Here is a 25,745-nt window from a genome sequence, read left to right as displayed (position 1 = left end):
AGGCATAGCAGAGGAGGGCATCGCAGCAGCGAGTGGGTTTTGCTATGCTAGTCAATCAGTCAGCGAACCAGTCTAAGCCAGGCCATGCTACAAAGCAGGTCGCGACAGGCACAAGAAGAGAGACAAAAAAAATGAATTTGGTCTCGAGTGGCCAGACATTCACTCGACACACATGGGGACCCCAAACTCAACACACACAACGGCGCAACACCGAATCTGGAGAAGCGAAACAACCAGGAACATCGGGATCAAGCGAAAACACACACAACAATCGTGAATGATTGGTAGGCGTTGAAAAAATTGCTATAAAAAAAACAGCTGGCTCGAATATCAGTCAGCCTGCTTACCTACGTGGGTCGTTGAAAATGCAGGGTTGAGCGATCAACAGCGGGGCAGCCTATTCGAGTGCCAACAGGAATCTCTAAAAAAAATTAAAAGAAAATATACTGTATTCCCGTCGGTGAGGCGCAGCAGAGGCGAACGAGAAGCGAAAACCCAAAATTGCACAGTTGAGAATCTGCAGGTGATGCAGTAACACAGTGTTTCTCCGCCAACGCTTTTCTGCGCAGCCCACCTCCGCCCTTGTGCCAGTAGAGGTAAAGGTGGGGCTACTGCCGTGTCGTCCCACTCAACGCATTGTTTTCGGTGAGCAGACCCAGGTTGTTCACATGAAGTAGATGGTTTGTTCATTTGACTTTTCCCATTCCTCTTGGTCAGTTGGCAAGTACAGTCTGACCAAGTGAGAGGTCCAGACATGCTTGGCCTCGTTCCGTCAGACTGGATGTTTCGGCTGACCCGTGCTTGGTAATTGGTCCATCCGTCACGACACGAATAGGTCACAGCTTTTTGCGACGCCCGCCATGTTTTTCGGGGGATTCACGATTGTCGACTCCGCATACAATCACGAATGGTGACTGGCCTGATCGCAGACTTTGACCGTCGTCGAAAATGGCTTCGCCTCGGATGCAGCCGAAGAATTAATTGATGGGTATGACGACAAAGTGGAAGCGAATTACTGGTCGCGCCAGGTTGCGCCAACAGACGGGTTTCGGCCCATGAATCCGACGATTCGTGCTTGCTTCCCGCTGCTGGACGACAACGAGTGCACTTGCAGTCGTGAGTCAATGTGGGGGTCGACGCCAATGCACAACTCTGTGACTCGTGACTGTATCGCTCAGCTTCGTATTCACGATTCGTATTGAAAGACGCGGGGCCCTGCGCATCAAACAATCCCCTGTCCCCTGCTGGTCGGGTCCCACATACACTGCGCCATTGTCAAGAGATGATCGCCATTTCACCAGGTACGGCGTGCTGGGACGTCAATATGGTCCATGCTCCTGATTTGGTTGGCGTTCTCGCCCTGGCCTAGTTCTTCTTTGGGGGCCCTGACTGCAGGCAGTGTAATAGCAATCCATCGTATCGCGGCCAGGCAAATGTTGTATGATGGTTCCCAGACTCGTCGTCGCTCGCTTTCTCGACGGTTCTCTGTGCGAAATTTGCAGTTCACAATGAAGTCTCCTGTGTGGGTTGGCGGTAACAACGGCAGCGCAAGCAGCAGACTGGCAGCACCAGAACCGAGCCGCCACTGTTTGTTTCTGTGTGCCAGCCAGTCTTGAGTCAATCACGAAATGGGGCATTCGCCGTGTCGCGTCTACGAACCCAAGCCCACGACGCACGCCAGGTTCAACATAACTGTCCATCCAACACGAGCAGAGTCACGCATTCGGCTTCCGCCAGCAGTCTGATGCGCGCTTGCACCAAGCAACGCGCAACGCGAGCGACTCATGGCGCGGGGGCAAGGGGGCAAGGGGGAACTCCAAATGCGAGCCTCGCTTAGGCGGAACAACAGCGCAAAAGAGCGTGTGACCTTGGCCGACCCACGACTTTCCACATCAATACAAAATCAAATAATTTGAGAACAAAGGTGAACAGCTTCGAACCCAGGTTCGGTTCACATCTCGCTTGGAACAACGTCGGTCGGCGAGTCTCGATGCGTGCATATTCGAGCCGCCGCAACAGGCAGGCGGCGTTCGAACTTCGAGCTACTGTTCGCGCAAGCACTAGAAAACGGGAAAAATGCGTGCAAAAATTTCGAACTGGGAAATGTCAACCATGTGGACCCGTCAGATTCGCCAAACCGGCTGGAGCAAATTGAACAAGGTCAGAAATCGTGTTGAATGGAGCTGGGTGAGACTAACCCTTGATCCACGATGATACGTTGTCGCGTACGAGATGCCAAGCTCCTCTGTCTCTCTATCAGCACCGCTGTAGAATCGACCAAGAATCTTGGCCTGCACAGAAAGATGCGACACGAAACAAGAGCGCAGTGCACACGAACAAGTGCTGGGCCGTATGGGCTGCGACGATCCACTGGCGTATTCGTGATTCGAAATCGAACCAACCACTATGCGCTTGGCAACGACGACTGTCTCTGGCATGCAAGCACATCAGAGCGAAGCATTGGTCAACCCATGCATGCTGTTCTGCGGAACATTTTGGTTGGTTTCTGCACACACAGTCGTGAGTGGTCGGAGACTTGTTCTTTTGATCTTTTCTTTTTGTGCTTACCACCCGTTTCAGCGTCTGTGTTTGGAGCGTCTCCATTTGCGTTTGTCTGGCACTCGTACTGCACGATGCAGACTCGGGCAGCGCGGAGTGCGGGTCCAGATCTCAGGCACGCGAGAGTCAGCCTCGGGGTTGATCGCGTGGATCGTTTGGAGCACACATGGCTCTCATTGGTTGGTAGCTATGCTAGAACCGTCAAAAGCGCAACCTACTCGTTCCATAGAATGGCCGGAGTTAAGGGTTGAAGAGGGCCGACAAAAACGGTATGGGTTCAGATCGAGCTGCAGGTACGGGACGTCTCAAAGTTGCCGGTCATACATGCTCCTCGATCGAGCACGATAGCGAGCGGATGAATTTCTTGGTCAGCTATCCACGTCTGGGGCACGATGGTCTCGAACATCCTGCTCCGCTGTGCCATCCATTCATGTCGGTACCCCAGTCATTTGTTACGATACTATGGGGAAGGTTTGATTCATATTTGCGGGGACATCGTGGCAATCTGGTTCTGTAATTCTGTGCCAGTCCTACAGACCTGCGATTGACTTTCATCGCGGACGGACTATCGGACGGGCATACTGCGGTCAAACTCGGCACAAGCCACGCCATGTTCCGTCTAAATTGGGAAAACAAATGGCCCGGTGAATCGGAGTCTGGAAGTGTCTTCCACCGGTAAGTCTGTCAACGATCCGTGACTGTTCTAGTGCCTGTGCAGGTGAAATGTCTCGGGGAAGAGCGAAAATTGAGCGAAGTTTCAACGAATAATCTCCGCGTTGTGCATCGTGCTTCTCTGCACGCACGAGTCGCGCGTGTGGCGGCTGAGCGGCGTCGATCGAACATTTTGCTTTTCGTCGGAGAAAATAGGGTAGCTCTTGATTGGCTCGGCTCGACTATGTTCTTGAGTCGTCGTGTTATTGTCTTTGCACGGCGTTGCGTCTTGCGTACGCTCGCGCGCTCGAATTCAAGCCAGACAGTTTGGGGGAAACGCTGTTGCAGAAGAGAGCGTTTGCGCCGAATTTCGTGGGCGAAACACAGAGCCAAAAATGATTCGTGATTGTTCTTCATTTCGATACAGTGACAGCAAGCGCAGTTCGCGTGGCACGTCCTTTAGTGCTCGCGAGCCTCGGCTAATCCCTTGCACCTTGGAAGTACAGTTAAGCTACGAGTACAGTATGTCCAAATCTCGCGTTTCGTGTACGTTGTCCTTATGCCAGCGTCTCGTACACGTTGACTATCAAGACGTCCAGCTTGCTACATCGGAATCACATGAACTCTCGCTACCCGCGAAGCTGCGCTGATGTGGATTTTTCACTATGCAGACGAGTGGGCGAGTGGGTGTGGGTGTGGTTGTACCGCTTACCTGAGCGGAACGGATGGGGTGCCAAGGGAGGAGAAGGAGAATTTGCATGCAAAAGGCAAATTTTCGGCTGAACTCTCGAGCCGCGTGCAGGTCAGGGTTAAATCAGTGGGGGGAATGAGACCTGGGTGTATCTGCTCGTTTCTGATCAGAAAAAACAAAACAAAACAAAACAACTTCTATCTTTTCTATTCACGATTGATTTATAATACTTTGACTATTTTGTGCAGCTTTTGAGGGAACTCATGGGTTAATCATACTATGCGCAACAAAATGATTGGGCGAGCATCACAGACGTATGTCCCGTCCCGTGATGGTATGCGCAACAAACACTGACCATCGGCAAGCAATCGTGGAATGCTGTCTCGGCCGCAACAAGAAGCGTCGTAGCGTCTGTACATGAAGCGTCTAAAGTTGCGTGTTGTCGGGTTGGTGGCGTTGGTGCGCACTCTGTTGCTGTTCAACAGCTGATGACACTGTCTTGAAAGCAACATACAGTGGCAAGCGTCGGTGCCACGGTCGGCTCCGGCTGGTGCACGCGCTCTGACAAGCGCAGACAAGCGTGGGCCTATGTGACAATTTCATGCGTGCTGAGTTATACCAGGGTTCGTCCGAACATGTGCCGGTTGTCGTTGAATCAAGAATCACAAATCAAGAATCGTGAATCGTGAATGTGGTTTGGTCTTTGTTGCTGTATCTCGTCCCCGCATCGCGGAGTGGATTTATGCGTTCAAGGTGGGTCTGTGCGTTGCTGCGCCCACAACGGACTTCTGTTGCGTTGCTTTCCCCGCTGTCGTGCTGCCGCGTTGCCCCGCACAGACACATGCTTCGACAACACCCGCTGCGAAAGCAAACGCACAGTCACGATTCTTAGAGATCCGATCCGATCTGATCTCGCCTTATCGCGCACACGGACATACATTCGGATGCGGTTGATAGCGCAATATCGATCGCCTCTGGACCGCATCTTGTGTCCTATTTGAGCATTGTGCCTTGACTTTTCGCATCGCCAAGCGACCTGTACGCACGCCAGCTTCATGCCAACCGTCCCGGCTTGGTCGCCTAACTTGCGCTCGTAGCGATGCTCGACAAATCACCAATATGCGCGCACATCTGAATAAACATGCCCAAAACCTTACTTGTCAGCGCCAAACCAGCTTTCGCTAAGTTAGCGCTTCTCGCGTCTCCGCGCGCACGCGGAGCGGCGGACCAGCGGACCAGCGGAGCAAAACAGAGGTCACAGCACATCCGCTTGCGCTTGCTAGAACATACTTTTGCGCCTCAGCATCAATGACGAATCGTGAATGCGAGCCCAAACCGTCTTCTTGTCGCTTACCGCGCTTGACTGCACAGTCTGTGAGTTGCACTCACGCGTATCGTTCTTGCAATCTGCCAGCACACATCTTGTAAAAGAGTCCAAGTGACTAGGATGGCAACTTGTCGCCCCGCGCTCTGCAGAGCCTACCAGCTTTGGTCAATTGGCCGTGCGCCTCGCATCCTGTATACACTTGACGAGCGCGCCCGCATCGCCTGCCAGTGTCTCGTAAAGGAACACCCTCGCATTCGCAGTACGCACCGTGAAGCTTCTGCCGCCTCTGTACTCCAACGCGGTCAACAGATTCGGGATCACCTGCTCTCTCGTCGAACGCACCTGGCTGGTACCTTGCGCTTCGCCCACTTGCTCGCCGTCCGACGCCACCTTGAAAGCTTGTCTGCCTGACGAGTTCTCCACCAAGTCGCCGGTTGCGTCGCCACCCATCGTCGCATTCGACCTCGGGATTGCCAGAATCACCTCGCTTTTCACTTTGAGTGCTGTAGCCGTCTCCTTGACGCACAGCAAGCGAGGAAAGTCAGTGAGCACCAACTGTCGGCGTTTGGTAAACATCTTTCCCGTACCCGTCTTTTTCTGTGCCACAGGTAGGCTGTACAGCATCATTTCCTTGGGCAGCAGCAAAGCTGCCCAGCTCTGCTGCAGCCCTCCGCCGCCGCCGCCTGCCGAGGTGGCAGCAGCGCTGGAAACGCAAGCTTGCTGAGCTCGCGTGGTCGAGTTTGGGCTTGAGCTGTGCGTGTGCGTGTGCGTGTGCGTGTGGGTGGACATGGTCTGCGTGGATCGTGAAAATGGGCGCATGGGTCGAGTCGCGCCGGAGCTCGATCCTTCCACACCAATGCTTTCCAAGGTCGCGCCACTCGCAACGGGAGCGGGAGCCGGAGCCTCGATCGACATGTTTGAAAATCTTCGTCTAGGAGCTCCACCGTTTGCTTGCGGACTCGCCGAAGCACCAACACTCGACATGAATCGACTTTGGAATCCGTCCGCCAACCTCTGCAAGCCGCTCTGCCGTTTGGGCAAGTGCGGCTCTGCGCGATTCGAGCTGTCATCCGACAGATCCGAGTCGTCCGCATCATGCTCACGCCTCGCATCAGGTAGCCTGTCCACACTCAACTCGCTCTCCTCGCCCTCCCGATCGATGCTCTGCGTGTCCCCGTTGTACGCTTGACTTTCATCCGAGCTACCGAACCCTTCGTCGAAGCTGAAATCGCTCGTCTCCTCTCCCCTCTGCTGCTGGTGCGTCGGCGTAGGTTGCACCAGCCCTGTCTTGATCTGCGGTACATCCATCTCCCACAGCTCGTCCCATGCGATCGCCTCGAAGAATCGATGAGCCTTGATCTCGCGCGCACTTGGTCGTCGCGCAGGATCTAGCACCAAAACCTTGTTGATCAAGTCCTGTGCATCTTCCGGAAACCCGTGCGGGAAGGAGAATTCCCGGTTCTTGACCTTTTGCAGCGTCTGATACTCATTCACTCCCTTGAAAGGTGGTCGACCTGCGAGCATCTGGAATAGCACACAGCCAAAAGCCCACCAATCGGCTGGTTTGCCCGCCGGTTGCGCTTTCTCCACCAATAACTCGGGCGAGACGTATTCTGCAGTTCCGACGAAACTCGCCGCACGAGACGGCTGAGCTGCAGAAGTAGTTTCCTTTTCAGCCGAAGCTGCAGGTGTCGCCTCAGCTTCGCCCACAGGGTGAACGATCTTGGCACTGCCAAAGTCAGTAATCTTGATCCGATACTTGGCGTCAAGCAAGATATTTTCCGGCTTCACATCGCGATGCACCACCCCCGCTGTATGCATGGCGTCGATCGTATCGGCCAACTGAGCAGCGTAAAACCGAGCCGATTCTCGATCAAAGCTTCCATGCTTGCGAATAAAGTTCAACAACTCGCCGTTGTTGGCCAACTCCAAGACAAAGTAGAGGCTCTCCCGATCTTGAAACGTCCAAAACAGCGTCACTACACCAGGATGACGGATCATACGGCTCAGCGCTTCCTTTTCAATGGAAACATACTTTTGCTTGCCCTGTTTGAGAATGTGCACCTTGTCGAGCACTTTGATCGCGTAGGCTTTGCGACCGGTCAAGTCGATTCGTCGACGTCGTTTTCGTGACGACTCGGAACCGACCATGGCCGCGGCGGCCGAGGTAGCGTTGGGATCGATCACACCGGGCTCCTTGGCGGAAGGGCCGCAGACAAGATCCCACGCCTCCAAAACGGTCGAGTAGGATCCTTCGCCGAGCGTCTCGCCAAAGTGAAAATCGTGCGGACCACGTGCGGAAGAGGCTCGTAAAGAGGGGGTGGTGGCGCGTTCCGGTGCGGCTGGAGTAGGCGACGGCTGCAGAAGCGGACTTTGCAGGTTCGAGATGGACGCGGGACTTCGGCCATAGAGCGAGTCGGTGATACGCGAAGGACCGATGCGAATTGTTTCGGGAGACCGTGCGTACTGCGAGGTTGCGTACTGCGAGGCAGGCGAGGCAGAGCGTGGTCCGGGCATCGGACGCATCGTGATCGTCGGCGAGAGCGCCCTGCCGTGATCCGCCTCGATACCAGAGGCGAGTCGCAGAGAGTTTCGAGAAGAATCATCTTGGACGATCACAACGGGATGAAATGGCGCACCAACACTGCCACTGACGCCATCGTCATCTTCCGGAATCACAGCAACATGAGCTGATACGCGTGCACCAAGGTCGCCGCCAGTAGCAGTGCTGCTCGAGCTGTTTTTGGAATGTGTACCTGGCCTGTCAAACTGCGTGTCGTGCAAGACAGCCTCAGTCGGGCTTTGCCTACTGGGAGAGTACGCTCTGCGATCCGCGCTATGACTACGTCGAGCTTTACTGATCGTGCTCTCGCTGGTCTGAGTGCGCAGGATTGCAGGCCTTTTTGGATTGGACCACATTCGCTGGCGCTGCAAAGATTCGGGACGACGCGAGGAGCCGGTCGTGGCTGGACCCAAGGAGAGCGAGGCTTCGCTGCCCGTACCGCTACTTGGACGTCGGAGCTTGGCCTTGACTGGCGCATTAGCGATGGCTGCATCTGCGATGGCGGGTGAGTAACTCGCAGGTACAGGCGAGGGCTCGCTGGGCGAGTCCGGAAGCGAGGCGATACCCGCTTGCGCCTCCATTTGAACTACTTGTGCAGGTGTAGGATGTGGCGATGCCTGCACGCTAGTGACTGGCTTCAGAGCAAGCTCAACCTGAGGCGAGCGCTGCGTCGAAGCGGCGGAAGTCGAGCTCGTGTAGAGCGCTGGTTCGGCGGAGGGTGCTGTAGCGGCGCTTGGATCGCGGATGAACAGACCAGGTGAGGCAAGCCGGTCCAAGGCGTCGTTGCTGCTCTGATTTCGCATGAGGACGGGCTTCTGTGTTGCAGATAATCTGTGTCGATGTTGGCTGTTGCTTGTCGCCGGTAGTGCGGCACCGCCGGCGAGGTAAGGCGAGAGGTCGGAGGAGATGCTGCCAACTTGGGCGCCGTAGCTGAGAGGCGGCAAGAAAGGAGCGAGGCTGGCATCGGCGCTTGTGGCCAGACGCGGGTCGTGCACCATTCCATTGGCCGCTGAGCTGGGCGTGGCTGAGGATTCCGGAGTGGGCCTTACAGACGGCAAGTCTTCGGCGAATTTGGGCACAAATAGCGGCGCATTGGTGATGGAACTTGTGCGAAAGTCGGCTGGAACGGGCGTGAGGAGGGGATATGATTGTAGTGGAGAGCCGGCTGCAGTATTGGCGCTGTGGGGCGCTGCGGAAAAGTAGCTCGAGCTGCGAGGCAGTGGAGTTCGGGATGGTGGCACAAGACCGATCTCGTCTTCGGAGCTGTCGACTGGGTTGTAAACCGTGTATTGCTCGGAAGCAGATGGAGCGTATGAGGTGACAATGTTGGTTTTGATGCCCAGCCTACCTGCGCCCTTGGCGAACTTTTGACGGAGAGCCTCGCGGGAGCGTTTCGCAGGTGATGAAGGAGACTGGCCCTCATCCAGTGGCGACTCGGGTAGCTCGGGTGATGCTGTGGAAGACGGACGTGGTGGCCTGTTGGTGCGCATACCGGGGCCGACGCGATACATCCAGGCATCGGTTGCGGGCTTGGGTACACCCTTGTGCCTGTCGGATGCCGGTAGGGGCGAGCGGAACGTGGTGCTCTGGCCGGACGATGCTGCAGTGGGAGCGGCGAAGAGGAAAGGAGGGCATGCTGCGTCGTTGTTTGTGCTGTGGCTGTCGGAAACTGATGTGGTGGTAGGGAGGTGGTGGTCAGCGGCTTGCAAGGGGGCAGCTTGACCTGCAGCTGGTGGTTGTGTGGTGATAGCGAGCGAGCTGTAGGGATTGGTGCGGGCGTTGCGTCCAGAAACGCGCAGAGCTGAACCACCAAAGCCTAGCCTGACGTTGCCGAGAGGAGCCTCGCGAAAGGGCACAGCTTCGAGACTGCTGGTGCTGTTGACCGAGCTAACAGAGCTGACAGACATGGCACGACCGAGGCTGACGCTGCCGACACCCGAAGCTGCACCTTCGCTTGCCTCGCCACTGCCGCTGCGATTGCCTGAAGCGATGCTGACGGAGGAAGCATTGAGCGGATAGGAAGCGGCATTGTATCGGTTAGCCGGAGTAGTGTGAGGCAGTGATGAGTTGGATGATTGGCGAGAGCTGCTGTAAGGACCGGATGGAGCGCGGTTCTGAGAGGCAAAGCGGCGCGGCATGGGTCCTGAGTCGCTGATCATGTATTCGTCGTCGTCATCGTCGGTGGTGAGCTGGGTGTGGGAAGCGGATGCAGCGCGTGAATATCTGTCTTCGGCTTCGCTCCCGGCTCTGGAGAGGAGACCTTTGCGAATGCGAGTGGTAGAGGCGGAGGAGGATGGAGGTGCATTGGAGCGGGTGCTGCTGACACGAGAGACTGCGGCGCTTGAGGTGGCCGAGGAGGGTGTAGGGCCGAAGGGCGCATGAAGAGGGGTGGGAGCGCTCATGGGAGTGGTGGACACCGATGGTGCGGCGGCAGGTGGACTTTTTGGAGGCGATGTGTGCAAAGGCAGCATTGCTTGGTAAGGGCGTGCTGGACCGTCTAGTTGTGGAAAGTTAGTGTCCATCGAGGAGGGCGACGCAAAGACGACGGCACTGCCGTCATTCTCTGAAGGTGCTGGCTGCGTGATCGATGATGGGCGGTCCGACATGCTGCCAGAAAAGGGGGCAAGCCCCGTGTAGGTTGGAGCTCTGGTCGCTTGGTTTATAAGCGACAGCGTTTGTGGTTGCGATCCATCACCGTGGCTGGCTTCTTAGGCACGTTGAGAGGGGACGGTAGGATGGATGAGCGGTGGGAGGAAGAGGGCTGTTCAGGATGTAGCCATGCTGGAATGAGTGTGGGCAGCTTGCTTGTTGAGCGAGGAAGGTTTGTGAAGGGGAGGGCCTGGTAGACAGGTAGGTGGTGATGGTTGAGACAGGGTCTGTGGGTGAGTCAGGGTGTGACATTCGTGATTCGTGATTCACGATTTGGGCCACCGCGGTGCGTGCACGGACGGCCGTGTACGAGCGAGGCGGCTCGTGTCAATTCACGCTTCACGATTGATAGCCCTCGTGACTCAAGCTTGAGTTTCTAAAAATTGCATCGAGCCAGAGGAGCGTCGATGCCGCCGCCTATTCACGATTCACGATTCGTGAAATCCATCTTTTGAATATTACCGCAAGTGGTCTAACACCGGCTCGGGCCAGGCGTGAGGCACGAGATGAGACATAACGCACCATGCACCACGCACCACCAGACGCATAGCCACAGTGTCAAAGGGCGAGATGGCAGTGGGTAGTGGGTGATGGCGAGACATCGTCTATGTCTCATGTGGTGGATTACTGTACCGTACAACCACAGAGTAGCTGCCAGACTGTTGATGAGACCTTCGCAAATGTGATTAATAAGCATTCGTAATAGATACCCCCCCAGTGTCTGCGCAGAATCGTGAACATTCACGATTACTGTTCCAAGTTACATCGCCAAGTTATTTATGAACTTTCTCAAATAGAGCCCAGAAAGAGGCGCAAAAAAAGCACCTGAAATTGTCTACTCGCACGGCAAAAGGCTAGTGCGAGACACACCATTGGAAGAAAAGCACTCTGATTGCGACTCTTTTGTTTGGCCTCGAGTCACGAGTCATGCAATTCCACAGCAGCCAAGCCAAGAGGAGAATTAGAGTGTATATCGACCAATCAAGAAGGATAACTCACAACTGCCCTTGTCCAGTCGTGAGCTGTGCGGTGCGGAGAGTCGAGGCTGCTGTTGCTGTTCACAAAACTGCTTTCAATGGCAAGTTTGCACGTTTGTTCTGTTTCCCCTCCCACTCAACACCTTTGCCTGCAGAGGATTGTCGTACAAAGATGATCACAAGAGGTGCAAGCTCGCTTCTGCGAGCTACGGCGCCAGCGTCAGCGTCGCGCTCGCCGCTGCTTGCTCGCTCCCTGGTCTCGTCCGTGGTCACAAGGCAGCCCAATTCGACCGAGAAGCGTCAGAACCCTTCCAAGCCGGTGGAATCCGACTCGACCTCTGCGCTCGACTACAAGCTCGCACACAAGCTTCGAAAGCTGCCACCGCTGCCTTCACTCGAGCCGCCGTCGCTCGACGCACCTTCTGCGGTGTCCAACATCCTGTACAACACGCCGCCTCCGTCCAAGGCGCCCTTCAAGCGACACACGCTCAACTGTCTCGTGCAGAATGAGCCGGGTGTGCTTTCGCGCGTTGCCGGTACGCTCGCTGCACGTGGATTCAATATCGACTCGCTCGTGGTGTGCGGTACCGAGATTCGCGATCTTTCGCGAATGTGCATCGTCCTGCGTGGGCAGGATGGTGTGATCGAACAGGCACGAAGACAGTTGGAAGATCTGGTGCCCGTCTGGGCGGTCTTGGATTACACAAACACAAAGGTCATCGAACGCGAACTGATGCTTGTCAAGGTGTCGATTCTGGGACCCGAGTATTTCGAGGAGTCCCAACAGGCGTCTGCTAGCTCGCCCGCTTCGACACCGGAGGTCGTCGCTGAACGCGAAACTGACTCGGCTTCGAAATCCAGCTCGACCTCTGCATCGCAACCCATGACGCCGCTCACGCCTACCGAGGCACTTCGCGTCAAGTCGGACAATATGCGCTCCGTCATTGCGCTCGCCGAACAATTCCGCGGTCGTGTCGTCGACGTCTCTGCCACCAGTGTCATTGTCGAGTTGAGTGGAAAGAGCAGTCGTTGCGACGCCTTCCTGAAGCTCGTTCGTCCGTTTGGTATCTTGGAATGCGCTAGGTCCGGCACCATGGTCCTCCCCAGGAGCCCCATCCCCAGCAGCTACGCTGGCGCCGACGATCTCACAGAAGACCAGGTAGATGTTGTCGACGCCGGCGCCCTCCCCCCTGGTTAAACAGCAGCACATTCCTCTCCCAACTCACACCTACACATGTCAACCCCCCTCTCCCTGAAATCTCACCCATCTCAACAACACAACTCTGACTCTCACCGCTCACCACTGCCCGATCAACGTGCCTTCCCGCCTCACACAAACCCATTCACTGGTCCAGACACGTACTCCCACCACTCGGTCTGCAAGCGTGATTAAGCTGAGCATTACTTTTACTAACGTTATTGTGATATGCACCGTACAGAACCCGAGCGAGAGACATGCGCGCTAATCAGGCGACGAGTACGTGTGGCAGAGAGACTAGAATACAGGATCGGTTTCAACAACAAAAGACAACGACGTGGAAGCAACAGGCGGACGGTGTCGAGCGAGGTTCGAATGGATACGGGGAACGAAGTGCACGTAGCAACAACGCAGGACGACGGAAAACAAGCTTGCAAGCGGAACTGACAAGAGAGAGAGAGAGAGAGAGACAAGGATGGCACCAGACTGAACCAGGCGAACGAGCGGCGCTACCACTCGTCCATCATCATCTCGTTCAGCCCGCCGGTGGCTGCCAGCTGTGCGTGCGCCCTTTGCGCCTCGTGATCTCCCTCGACATGCTCCCACAACGGCTTGCCCGCTGGATGCTGCTGACCAAAGTATCGATTGGCCGAGACACTGCAGCCGTCGTCCGAAGGCGAAGGCGTCGGTGGGAACTCGACGCCCATCGGGAACCTCATCTGCCTCGGCGGCGACGCCGGCACCTCGTTCTGGTGCACGCCGTTCGACGGCTCGATCACCATCTGTACGTCCGCATTGCCCTCGAGCAGATGAAGCTCGTCCGACTTGATAAACGTATAGCCGTACGAGGTAACCACTTTGAGCCAAACCGGGTTGCCACTTGTAGATGAAACCGAGCCGACAGCGCCCTCCGCCCCCTTGCCCTTGAATGACGTGGACGAATGGATAAAGGTATCGCGCTGCTGGCTCTTGCTGCACGTGAGATCGTCGAGCGTCACGTCCGACGAGCTCGCGAAAGGGTCTTGCCGGTATTGACACGATGCCGGCAGCTGCTGGAGCTGCAACATGCTAGACGATCTGGAGCCTCGAAGAGGAACGGTAGCGCGAGCTCGCTTGCCAGACAGTGGCGAAGTCTCAGCGCTCTCATCCTCGGTCTTGCGCTTGGGTGTGGCGGCAGAGCGACCAGCCATGGTGTTAAGGTAAGATGTCTTGACGGCGGGGGAGAGCAGCATGTTGGATGATCGCGACGAGCGGTGGGAGCTCGAGTGTGGTGTGAAAAGTAGCAAAGAACGGTGATGTGGCCGATGAAAGGCAGTGCACAAGGGAAGTGGGATGTAGTACCAAACAAGTGGCCGGCACTTGTGTGAGTGACTGGTGAGATGTGGTAGGTCTGAGTAGTATGAGAAGGTACGGAGGGCCGAACAAGCTGGAGCGAATGCACTAGAGTTGGAAGAGGCACAAACTGGAATGAGGTATGGTTGGTGTAGAGAGAGAAGAAAGTGGGGAAGCAGGCAAAGCCAACTTCCAAGTAACATTTCTGGACGCGCCCCATTTTCCCCAATCGGAAGACGGGAATGCAAGGAGCGAGCGAGAGAAACCGGCGTGGGGCTGGTCTAAACAGACTAATTAGTAACGAGTTTCGAATTCGGCTGGCAGCGCCAAAAAAAGAAAACAAAAATGAAATGTTTTTCATTTCTAGCGCAGTCTGGAGCCACTCGTGACTTGTCCACGGGCGGCTTTATGCAGAATAGAAATTGGATAAATGTGCAGGATTCGCTTTTTTTGAGCCTCGCTACAGCCGCTTTCTTTGTATCTACGCGTGACTCGTGACTGGAAATAGCACTCATAACGTTACATTAACTCGAGCCTCCGCGACACGACGAAAGCGGAAAGCGGAAAGCGGAAAGCGATAACCTATTAAAGTTCACAAATTCGCATGCACAGAATCGTAATTTTGCCGTTGTGGTGAGCGCGACGCGAAGCAGTCGTGAGTTAAACAGTCTCACACGACCACATCCATCGTCGCGATCCGTGCGAGTGCAGAGTAGTCTTACGCTGCTGACTCAGCAATACGTATGTGCCGGCCGAGACAGGAACTGAACCCATCGCCGCTGCCCGATGTTTCTGCTTGCTTTGCTCGATTCCGATCTGCAGCCACAGTGGGCGCGGTGCAGCCTGTGAAATCGCCGAGAGCCTGTACGTTGTAGGAGGAAACTGTCGTTGCAACGGGATCTCGCGCCAATCCTCGGCATTGCTGGCTGGTCACTCTGAGCACACGGACGCAGTAGAAGCACGGTTGACGTGGTATTGGTATTAATGCTAGAGACGTAGCGTAGCGTTTTGTGATGGGTCGGATCAGAGGGAGAGGCTGTCGCTCTGTCCGTCCTCGCCCGAGATGCGTGAGTGTGCGACAAGTAATGTATGCGCGACGAAGCGCTGGCGACAATGAGTGCAAAGGTAGTACAGATGATCGGGCGCAAAGGTCGGGGTTCGGGGGGGAATCTATGCAAGAGAGTGAGAGATAGAGAAAAGAGACACGGATAGCACTACAAGAACCAGAATGGAAAACAACCGTTCGAAGGGAACGAAGCAAAAAAAAAAAACGAGATGGTAACACATAAATAGAAGAAGAAAAAGAAAATGCGTGGGGATAAGAAACGATGTTGAATCGACCAAACGAAAGAGGGAGAAACCTCGTTCAGCTGGAACAAGCTAGAGCAAGATCAGGCTGCTGGTGCTGGTGCTGCTTAGAAGTTAAGCTGCTTGGGCTGCTCCCAAGAGAACTCGGATCGGCCAAAGTGACCACCAGCAGCGGTAGCCAGGTACTGGGGCTTCTGCAGGCCGAGGTCCTTGACAATGACACCGGGACGCAGGTTGAAGTTGCTGCGGATGATCTTGACGAGCTCCTCGTCCGACTTCTTACCGGTACCGTAGGTGTCGACGAAGACGGAAAGAGGGTCGGCCACACCAATCGCGTACGAGAACTGCACGAGGACGCGACGAGCAAGGCCAGCAGCGACGAGCGACTTGGCAACCCATCGCGCAGTGTAGGCGGCGGATCGGTCGACCTTGGAGAAGTCCTTGCCGGAGAAAGCTCCACCACCGTGCGCACCCCAACCACCGTAGGTGTCGACAATGATCTTTCGGCCAGTCAGACCGGCGTCACCCTGGGGACCACCAATGACGAAGCGGCCAGAGGGCTGAATGTGGTAGATGGTGTCGTTGTCGAGCAGGTTGGCGGGAATCACCTTCTTGACGATTTTTTCCATGATCTCGGATCGGAGCTTCTCAGTCGAGATCTCCTCGGCGTGCTGGGTCGAGATGACGACCGTGTCAACACGGAGCGGGATGGTGGCACCGCCATCCTTCTTGTACTCGACAGTGACCTGGGTCTTGGAGTCGGGTCGGAGCCATCCGAGCGAACCGTCGCGGCGGGCGGCAGCCATGGCCAAGTTGAGCTTGTGCGAGAGCATGAGGGTCAAGGGCATCAACTCGGGCGTCTCGTCGGTAGCGTAGCCGAACATGATACCCTGGTCACCGGCTCCGTGGTCCTCGAGCGAGCCATGGTCAAGACCTTGGGCGATATCGGGCGACTGCTGCTCGATGGCGACGAGCACGTTGCAGGTCTTGTAGTCGAAACCCTTCTCAGACGAGTCGTAGCCGATCTTCTTGATCGTGTCACGGATGACCTTCTGGTAGTCGATCTGAGCCTTGGTCGAGATCTCACCAAAGACCATGATCATACCGGTCTTGGAGGCAGTCTCACAGGCGACCTTGGAGTTGGGGTCCTGCTCGAGGCAGGCGTCCTGTGCAAACGGAAAATCAAGCAAGACGAAGCGGCAACTCGTCGGTTGTCAGTTGTCTGGCGAATGAACAAGTACTTCTGGTCCCTTGACGTCGATTCAGGTTGAGAACAGCCGATTTTTCTTTCTTCCGGAACCGACGGGTTTCTTCAGGGCTTGGCGAATCTGTTACGATACACTGAAACGTATACCGCCATGCCTCGGATCGACGCTGATCTATCTCGAGCATGCTTGGCCCGAATAGAGGCAAGAACAGCAAAAAGACGACGACGATGATGAAAGGTAAACGGAAGGGTGCGGGGAAAAAGAGACTTACAAGGATGGCATCAGAGACCTGATCGCAGATCTTGTCCGGGTGACCCTCACCGACGGACTCAGAGGTGAAGAGGAAGTGACCCTCGGGAAGGTTGCGGATAGCGGGAGCCATTTTGAAGTATGTGTGAAGGATGAAGGGAGTTGGGGAGATGGTGAGATGAATGGTGGAGGTGGATGAAGAAGAAGAAGAAGGAGTTCAGAACAGAGGGTAGAACAAGACAGGGAGAACGAGGGCAGCACAAGCAACATAGAGAGAGAGAGAGACCTGTCTGTGTCAAGAGATGCCACAACGACGCTGTCAAGATTTGCAGCGAGCACGAGGCTGAGAGAGAGACAGCGAAAGCAAAGAGCGGCAAAGCAACGCAACAAGATCGACTGACGATGGACTCGAAGAAAACGAACTCAAAAAAGAAGAAAAGCACGACAGAGACACGCAGAGCACGGACGTGCGACATCCTAGGCACTTTGACTGTCTCATAGGGTCTTTGAGAAGAAGAGTGAGATGATGGGAAAAAAAAAAACAAAACAAAAAACAAGAAGAAAAGACTGAACCGAACGTTGAAATAATCAGGACAAACACTCACAACTCGACACACACGCACGCACACGCTCGCAGAATGGTGCCTTTTACACGGTGTCGAAAATCGGGTGAAAATCATGGCATCCAAGACTGCTCAACAAACACACTGACGACTGTAGTAGCAATGAGCGGTAGTGAATAACGTGCGTTGCTTTCACAGGTGCTGTCTCGCACTCAGACCCTGGACCAGATGCAGATCCACAAGAACGTGCCTATCTCGACCGAAGTAGCCTCCTCGCCGTGTATGCTGCTTTGCCGTGCGGTTCGGCCTGTCGTCTCGGTTCAATGCACAGACCACTAGCCATGGATGAGAAATCCAAGATGCTCCATGTGTGTCTTGTGCCACCCACCACCTTGCGGCGCTTTAGCAGGCTGTAAACAAGCTCGGTATGGTATCATATTCACGATTTTCATAGGCAATCACAATGTGAACGGAAATCCATTACAGTATCTGCTGTGTAGTCGTGAGTCAGCGAATTGCTTCCAGTCCTCAGTCAGAGATTCACACTCACGACAGGCTGGCCGTGCTAATCATCCATGCTTGACTCTGTAAGTCAGAGCAAGATTCGGGGTGTGACTCTGGCAAGAGGTGCAGAGCCGTGCATTCAATCACGAATGCAACTATGGCGTGCTCAAGCCCACATTTCGCGAATAAATCGAGTAGCGTTCCGATTGAGCTCTATATCGGGAGAAGCCAACAATCGAGATCATCAAACCAATATTTGCGTTTTTCGAGATACGCCCCGATCCGATGGGGTTTCTTCCATGCACGTGACTTGGGCTTTTGAAGGGATTTCTTCTCTCTTTCACCTTTCTTCGGAAGAGAAGGAATCGTGAATGGGATGTGCTCTGTCGAGCCTGTCGAGGAGCTAGGTAGCTCTTGTTGACAGTAGCTGATCGCTGGCTTGCACGGTCTTGCCATACCATCTCATCCTGCGTAGCGTGCACAACTCATCGCTGCCGGGTTCCTGTTTCGATTGTCTGAAACCTCAGATTCCTTGGGGAACAGCGACTCGACGTTGTGGCTCAGCCTGGCAACCTGTACACAACCTGATCAACTGGCTCCTCAACAGCAGCATCTGTCATCGTGGTCTCCCCGAAAATGCGCAGAGCTAAAGTGTTCAGCCATGAGACGGTGATGCCGCGCATGTCGTGGTCGGCGCGCAACCTGTACAATACGATCGCTCGATCCACTGTTCCGTTCCACGCGTCGCAAACCACGTTCACGAAAACGTCGCTCACCATGTACCAGCAACGATGGCGGTCGAAGCGATTCCTGCGCGCATACCACGGCGACTGGATACCCGAGAAACGCTTCAAGCGATGGTTCCTTCCTACGGATCTGCCGAGCTTTGTGCCCCCGCAGGTATCGGCAGCTGCGCCATCCGCATCGTCCGCCGGTCCTCGCAGAGGTGGACTGTTCGACAAAGCGCTCAAGGCGAGACGAGAGCCCACTGCTCCGGACACTGCAGCTGTGGCGACATCTTCAAAGTCCTATGCGACAGTAACCCAGCAGAAAGTGGTGGAGGAGATGGATCCGATGCCCACGGCTTCGCTCTTCATGCGCGATGTCGAGAGGAGGCTTGATGTCGTCGTTTTCCGATCGTGTTTTGCTCGCTCCGCGTACGAGTCGAGGTCAATGGTTGTACAGGGAAAGGTCACACTGAATGGGGTCAAGTGCAGCAATCCGAACCAGCTGCTTGAGCCGGGCGATCTGATCAGTGTACAGCCGTCGGCAGTGCCAATGCTCAGTGAAGAGCTCGCGAAAAGGGCCAAGGCGCAAAAGCTCAACGATGGCGTGTCTGGAGAAGCCGAAGCTACACAGGCTGCTCAACAAGCCCAACAGCTCGAGCAGCAAGAGTCTAGCGAGACTGAGACCGATGCAAAGCAAGGATCATCCTCGGAATCATCATCAGCATCCTTGGAAGCTGCATCCTCCACAGAAAGTGCCTCCCCAGAAAGCACTACGGAAACTCCATCGTCCGCACCATCCGTCACAGACAAGCACAAGAACAAAGAAAAGACTCTTGCGCCCGGTGTACTTCCGTTTACGCTCCCAGACTATGCGGCGCCCTTCCTGTTCATCCCTCCTTACCTCGAAGTTTCGTTCACCACGTGCTCCACTGTGTACGTGCGACACCCGACCATTGTACCGTACCGTACTTCGGGTTCGGATGGCAAAGCACGCTGGACCTTCCGCACCGATCTGCCCTCTCCCTACCCCGCTGGAGGCGAACTTTACGCCATGGCATGGGAGCACTACACGCGCAATGCACCCAGGACGCGTGCTGATGCACGACGCATCAAGCTCGAAGCCATGGCTGGTCGCAACGGCTTCGACACGCAGCGCGCAAAGGACCACAACAGGAAGAGGAGCGCGCTCAGGAGAGGATGGGGTAGAACAAAGAGCGTCGAGGGCTGGAGGAAGCATCTGGCTGCTGCACACGCCAACCAAGCGAAAACGAGCGCCAGGCGCACCGCTCGTGTCGTGGCGTAATCACCGTTCTGACCATACCTTATTTCAGCGTCATAAGCAATCACGAATGATGATGATCTCAATCACACTCTCACTCACGCCTGAGCGTCTTGATCACAAGTTTTTCAGCCGCTTTGCCATGCTACGGCCAATACGACCATCTTTTGAAATTTATTCGTGAGATTCGTGAGATTCGTGATTCGCATTCACGATTGTCAGACTGAATCTGAGGATCGCGTCGCATCGATGGCCGTCATTGGCACGTCGCGCACGGTATCCACTGTACCTTGTCCATCCTGCTCCGTTTCGTGCTGTTCCTCGGCTGCCACATCAACATCGGTCGAGCTGGGGCTGGCTGCATCTGAGCGGATCAATGACAACAGCTCGGACTCGTACGTCAAATTGTCATCTGCCACTGCTACCTTTACAGGTTCCCCGATCAACGTCTCGATCACCTTGTCGCTCTCTTGCTGCTCCACCTTGTCCTCGGCTCGTGCATAGACCAGCCAGAACACCTGCAGGCTCGGATCCTGCTCCCTACCCATCACCACATCCTCCTTGGCCACCTGCGTAGCTGTGCCACCACTGACCTTCCACCACTTGCCACGCTCCTGGACCAATGCGATCACTTGTCCGGCATCGTACAGTAGGACAGCACACAGATCATACGCCATCTGCTGCCATTCCGGATTCTGCGCTTCTCTCGTCGCTCGTTGCTTGACCATGGCCCGCTTCGCATCGACTCTCTGCTTGATCGTGGCAATCAAGTCATCTGTAGCCGCGAGATCCGCCTCGATCGCTTGCGTAATCTTGTCGATCTGAGGTGCGGCTTCTGCGATTGATGCGGATCGAACCTCATCTTGACCATCGCTCTCAGCGATCTGCTCAAAGTATCGCTTAGCACCTGAAAAAAGCTCTTGGGTAACACGACCTCCATCACCCAAAAGCTTTCTTTTCCTAGCCTCCAGATCTGAACACATGCTTTCGAGCCGTATCGTCTCCAAACCTTGAAGTTCGGCATCCAACCTTTGCCCTCGTCGACGATCCCACATGAGCGAATCGAGATGAATCCGTTCTTGGATCGTGAAAGCTGAAGGAGCGTTGCAAGACGGAAGAGCGTGATCGATACCCATGCTGATCACATGGGCTGGCTGCGTGAGCAAAGCGCCTTCGCCATCCGATGCCAGTGCTGCTCGCAAGCACGAGTAGGTGTCCGAGTTGACCGAATCGTGGCGCAGCTGGATAAAGCTTCGGCGTTGTTCGATTTTAGGTGGCGAGTGGTCTGCTGAGCTGCCATTGAGCGGGGACGATGCAGGGATGGTAAGTGCTGCCGCTCCGGAGGAGAGGAACAGCGCATCCGTCATCCAGAGCGCGTCTGTAGAGACAGCTGCTGCAGATGGTGCCGAGAGGATCATATCGGTGACCGCCGAAACGTGTTTGGAAAAGTTTTCGACGAGGAACTCGTGGCACAGACTGGCGACTCGGGCCGATGAGGTGTGGTCTGCGCCTCGTGCGACTATTTCGCTGGGCATGAGTGCTGTGACGTCCTTGACAACGCACAACGGCCGCTGCGATAGCGTTGCAAACGCGAAGAGCGTTTGAATGCGCCGCGTCAGGTCGAAGTGGACGTCGAGTGGAGACTGTGATGCTGCTTCGAAACTGGGATCTGTTGGCGATGTGCCCTTCCAGTAGTTGGAAAGATCCGTGCCACGCGTGTCGACGGGTCGACTGGCCAAGAAGGCTCTACGTGCCGGTGGAGCAGCGTACAAGGCTTGTAGTACTGCGGCGGCAACTTGCAGCGATGCGAAAGGCGCGACCATTGCGATCGGGGCTCCTGGGATGCGTCGCGTCTCGGGATTCATTTCGAGATGTTGTGGTAGTGCCGGCGAGCATGCTCCGGAGCCTGTTGACTGCAAAAGATCGTGATGACTCTGTACACTTGCTTCTAACGCTTGTCGCAGCTGTTCGTCTTCTGACATGCCAAGGTCCTGTGAAAAGTCGAAGGAAAAAAACAAGGGCAAACAGGTGACGATATCAGCGACGTCGTTCGTGGTAGTGTGTTGCGAATCAGAACGAGAGCACTAGAGCGCGCACCAAGGTGTCCAGCCAGCTCTTCTCTTAGCACCTCTCCCTCTGCGTGCCCCATCCCGTCGTCGTAATAACGATCCCCGCTTTCCGTAAGTCCTTTCTATACTGGTATGCCGATCCATCTCGAGTAACGTCTGGGTTGTGCTACTCGGTTTGGCCCATCTCGGTCGATTACGCAGCTTATAGCCATGACTGGACACCTCTGCTATCGACTCTTCTGGCTCGCAGGTTTGGTTGTTGATCGTATCATCGCGCACGTTGTCGTCATCTCTGCTGTCACGCTTTGCATTGCTGCGTGCAGAGCTTGAGATAGGTGACTTGCGATCTCTATCGAGCTTAGCATGGAAGCGCGTGTCGTGTCGCTTTGAAATGCAAATGCTTCTGCGCCTACTCGACCGAGCCGGTGGGTGTCGCTGTAGATCTGTCGACTATCGGCCAAAGCAGGGCGCAGCTGCGCAATTGCGCAATTGCGTGCTGCGCACTGGATGATCCGGTTGTGCAACTTACGCCGACTGTGCTTGACGGAGCCGCGGGTGGTCGGTAGGCTTGCTGTGATTGATGGTCTTGTAACGAGGCGGCCATAGCTCGTCGAAGGTCTTCATCTGGATCGCCATCGTTTGTCAAGTCTATTACGTCTAAAAAGCAGAAAGAAGGTACGAGGTCAGGGGTCGAACAGACAGGGGTTGGTGCGAGTGCAGATACGCGGGCGTAGGGGGGCATACCTTTGTTGTTGGCACCCCAATTTGGGTTTGATGCTGGCGGCGGACCTGGTGGAGGTGCGTAAGCGGGGTTGTTGGGGACATCCCAGCTGACGGCGGCTGAGTCATGGGGGGCACCTAGAAACGGGGCGATCGTCGTATTTACAGCTGGTCTCTGCGGTCAAAATCAGGTGCAGAGGCAAAGGTCAGGGATAGCTCGAGCGAACTCTGTTGACGCAGTAGCTACGTTGCAGACTTACTTCTGGTGGCGGGTCGTCGAAGTAGGAATTCATGGCTCGCTCAGCGTTCCAGTTGGAGCGCTCGAGCACGGTTTGTGCCTGGTAATGATTGCATCCCGTGATGGACGACACCTGCTGTATCAGGGAGGATCGTTCGGCCATGGTTCAACCGCCGTCGTCGCTGGGGCGCGCGTGAGGTCGCGTGTTCAACGTTGCTATGGGCAGCGCGTGGGTGGAGACAAGATGAACAAGTGTATGCCTTACGGCACGGCTCGATGGAGAGCGATATGGTAGTACCAAGCACAACACTATCATCGCCGACCACGGCCAAGTCTGTGCACCTTTGCAACCGACGACCAACACGCACGACGTTGGGCTTGACTTGGCGTTTGGTGCTTGGTACTTGATACGTCAGTGCGTTTCTAGCCCGACTCACAACTTTGTGACTGTGAGAATCACGAATCACGAATCACGAATCACGAATCACGAATCATGAATAACGTTATGTGGAGTAAGTTAGAGTTAGTCTTGCTTCTCTCGGCCGCAAAAATGTGTAGGCATCACAATCGCGATTCCCGATGGGTGATTTACGATTTCTTGCAGAATTTCGTCAAGGAGGACACACACATCTGTGTTGGTCAACCACCTTCCAGACTGTCAACCACCTTCCAGACCACCACCTAAGTCACTTTTAGCGAACCACAGGGAAAGCCTGCACTGCCTCACGAGTTAGGTACGCCATGATGAGAGCCACAGCTGTTCAGCTACTCAAGGTGAAACCCGTACCAGCATCTGCGATCCCGTTGTTGCGACTTCCACCGTCCACGACGTCGCACAAAGCCACATCGATCACATCCACTGCAGCGCGCTCACGAACTGCATCGGTAGATGTGGCAGCTCAACTCGAAAACAAGCTCGTATCGCGCCAAGGCCTCGGTGCTAACGTACGCATTTCGAAACCTGTCAGCAACAAGGATCTGTACTGGAAGGTGAGTTGCATGGCCCACTCAAACCCCGCCCACCTCGACGTGCTGTAGAGTTGAGTTTCAATGCAGCCGCCACCCATACTTGCCATTGCTGACCGAGTTTGCCGGGTCTCTGATGGCGTACAGGTCCCAAAAGCTCAACGCGACATTCTGAAGAAACTCTTGAAAGAGGCATAATCCTGCTTTCTGCCACCATTGCATTGTATTTGTATCGCCACGATCAACTCAGAAAAGGCATTCTCGTCAATCTCGAGCATTCGATCATTCGACGCGCCAAAATAAAAAGATTGTGCATTAGAGGATATTCTACAGTGATACTCAGGGCTCTATGGATCGGCAGCTCAAGATTACTGGACAGGCTTTCGCGTCAGGACACGGGCGAGTTTGTCCAACTAGCTGGCCCAAACGTGGGCGTATGAAACGCAGCGGCTTGCAACGAAGCGGACGATGCAGCCGACGTTAAGCTGTCACATCGTGCGTGACCTCTATGAGCAGAGGTGGGTCGGGATCGGGGTGGAGTATGTACCGGTGTCAGATTGTACGGTTCGACAAGCCGACTTGGAGGTAAAGCTGGCACGGGAGGAGGAGGCGAAGCCGATCTGGTGGGTGAATGCTTGAGGTCTTTGCGGACGGTGGATGAGCTGAGGCTCTTGGACCTGCTGCGCATTGGGTTGCGCAAAGGTCGAAGAGGAGGCAGCGGTTGCAACGCTGGACGAGCGTCTTCGGATAGCGACCAGTCGGATGGAGTTCGTGAGCCGAGCCGTGCAGCTCCATGTCCGAGTTCAGCCTTGAGCGATGCAAACGACTTTTTGTTGGCGTCGCTTTCAATGGTTCTGCTCGACTGACGTTTCATGGACGAAGGAAGCAGAAGCTGATGCGCTTCCGACGCTTCGGCGCAGAAGGTATCTTGAGACTGGCGCATGGCGTCGCAGCTCAACTCTCTTGCCAGCAGATCTGTATGATTCGAAAAAGTGGACAGCGAAGGACTGGCCAAGCTGGACCAATTTGCATCACCGCCCATGTTGACTCGTAGACCTGCAGTGGCGTCGATTCGGGAAGGGAAAGCGACGATGCTAGCTCTGCGAGCACTGGCATCGCTGCTACTGTTGAGGCTGGTGGGCGAAGGTGGTGATTCAATGGGATAAAAGAAGGTCCTGTCGCCTAGATTTGGAGAGGTTGAGGGTGACCTGGGTGAAGAAGCGCCCACCTGGCTCTGGGGCAACTGCGTCTGGTTTTGTACAGACAAACAGACGAGATCAGAGATGCGATCGAGGGCTTCTTTCTTTCTGTGTTGTTGCTGCTGCAATTTCTTGTGCTGCTTGTGCTGATGCGTCGAGAGCCGATGACCACTTTGATTGGCAGAAGCGCCTCGATGTTGATCAAGTTGGTGTGGCGCTTGGAGCAAAGTTGTGACGGTCAAAGGATTGACCGACTGATAGGCCTCGGCACTCTCTTGTCTAGCATCGTCAGCGAGTGCTTCTGATCGTGGTTTTTTCAAGAACAACGACTTTCGACGACGCTGTAGACCATCGTGAGCAGCAGGAGCGACGCTCGAGGTGCTCGCGGTGGTTGCGTTAGAGCAACGTCGTCGTCCAAAGCTATTGTCAAGGCCCCAGCTGTGAGACTGGCTGGAGATGGACGGTTGCGGAGATAAAAGCTGATTGCTGAGGCAAAGAGGGGACGAACTCGGGACGCTGGCCAGCTCGAGCGCTTCGTTGAGGTTGAGCGCCGAGGATCGTGAGGTTGATCTAGATCGAGTGTCGCTCGAGGCGTTGTCTCGGGAGAACAGACGACGACTCTTGACTGCCACCGCCGAAAGTGATTGCGGCAGAGAGAGTCGCTCGACGGCAGGCATGGTGTGTGGATGCTGAAGTACGGATATGAGGAGGATCAAAGTCAAGACAGAAGGGAACAAGGGGAAGCTCAAGGAAAGGATCCAGAGACA

The 25,745-nt window shown here is 55.2% G+C and overlaps 8 protein-coding genes across 8 annotated transcripts; 3 read left to right on the top strand and 5 right to left on the bottom strand.

Moving 5' to 3' along the window:
* Nucleotides 1–5,393: 5,393 nt before the first annotated feature.
* On the bottom strand, nt 5,394–10,397 carry UMAG_05022 (uncharacterized protein; the record flags this gene model as incomplete). The annotated part of the gene is made up of 1 exon (XM_011393011.1): nt 5,394–10,397. The coding sequence occupies one exon, from the start codon at nt 10,395–10,397 to the stop codon at nt 5,394–5,396; it is 5,004 nt and encodes a 1,667-aa protein (XP_011391313.1).
* A 1,192-nt stretch (nt 10,398–11,589) lies between these two features.
* On the top strand, nt 11,590–12,615 carry UMAG_10708 (acetolactate synthase regulatory subunit; the record flags this gene model as incomplete). The annotated part of the gene is made up of 1 exon (XM_011393049.1): nt 11,590–12,615. The coding sequence occupies one exon, from the start codon at nt 11,590–11,592 to the stop codon at nt 12,613–12,615; it is 1,026 nt and encodes a 341-aa protein (XP_011391351.1).
* Nucleotides 12,616–13,124: 509 nt separating this feature from the next.
* UMAG_12295 (uncharacterized protein) lies at nt 13,125–13,847 on the bottom strand (the record flags this gene model as incomplete). The annotated part of the gene is made up of 1 exon (XM_011393094.1): nt 13,125–13,847. One exon carries the CDS (start codon nt 13,845–13,847, stop codon nt 13,125–13,127), a length of 723 nt encoding a protein of 240 aa, XP_011391396.1.
* Nucleotides 13,848–15,362: 1,515 nt separating this feature from the next.
* Nucleotides 15,363–16,845, bottom strand: UMAG_05019 (putative methionine adenosyltransferase SAM2; the record flags this gene model as incomplete). Its single annotated transcript, XM_011393010.1, has 2 exons — nt 15,363–16,421; nt 16,735–16,845. The coding sequence occupies 2 exons, from the start codon at nt 16,843–16,845 to the stop codon at nt 15,363–15,365; spliced, it is 1,170 nt and encodes a 389-aa protein (XP_011391312.1).
* Nucleotides 16,846–18,415: 1,570 nt separating this feature from the next.
* UMAG_05018 (mitochondrial 37S ribosomal protein uS4m) lies at nt 18,416–19,810 on the top strand (the record flags this gene model as incomplete). The annotated part of the gene is made up of 1 exon (XM_011393009.1): nt 18,416–19,810. The coding sequence occupies one exon, from the start codon at nt 18,416–18,418 to the stop codon at nt 19,808–19,810; it is 1,395 nt and encodes a 464-aa protein (XP_011391311.1).
* A 194-nt stretch (nt 19,811–20,004) lies between these two features.
* On the bottom strand, nt 20,005–22,976 carry UMAG_05017 (uncharacterized protein; the record flags this gene model as incomplete). Its single annotated transcript, XM_011393008.1, has 4 exons — nt 20,005–21,777; nt 22,385–22,503; nt 22,600–22,750; nt 22,836–22,976. 4 exons carry the CDS (start codon nt 22,974–22,976, stop codon nt 20,005–20,007), a joined length of 2,184 nt encoding a protein of 727 aa, XP_011391310.1.
* Nucleotides 22,977–23,554: 578 nt separating this feature from the next.
* On the top strand, nt 23,555–23,977 carry UMAG_10707 (uncharacterized protein; the record flags this gene model as incomplete). The annotated part of the gene is made up of 2 exons (XM_011393048.1): nt 23,555–23,803; nt 23,927–23,977. 2 exons carry the CDS (start codon nt 23,555–23,557, stop codon nt 23,975–23,977), a joined length of 300 nt encoding a protein of 99 aa, XP_011391350.1.
* A 190-nt stretch (nt 23,978–24,167) lies between these two features.
* On the bottom strand, nt 24,168–25,655 carry UMAG_05015 (uncharacterized protein; the record flags this gene model as incomplete). Its single annotated transcript, XM_011393007.1, has 1 exon — nt 24,168–25,655. The coding sequence occupies one exon, from the start codon at nt 25,653–25,655 to the stop codon at nt 24,168–24,170; it is 1,488 nt and encodes a 495-aa protein (XP_011391309.1).
* Between the last annotated feature and the right edge of the window lie 90 nt (nt 25,656–25,745).

This window comes from Mycosarcoma maydis, chromosome 15 (genome assembly GCF_000328475.2).
Source record: "Mycosarcoma maydis chromosome 15, whole genome shotgun sequence".
Classification (NCBI taxonomy): Eukaryota; Fungi; Basidiomycota; class Ustilaginomycetes; order Ustilaginales; genus Mycosarcoma; species Mycosarcoma maydis.
This window is presented reverse-complemented; position numbering and strand designations above follow the sequence as displayed.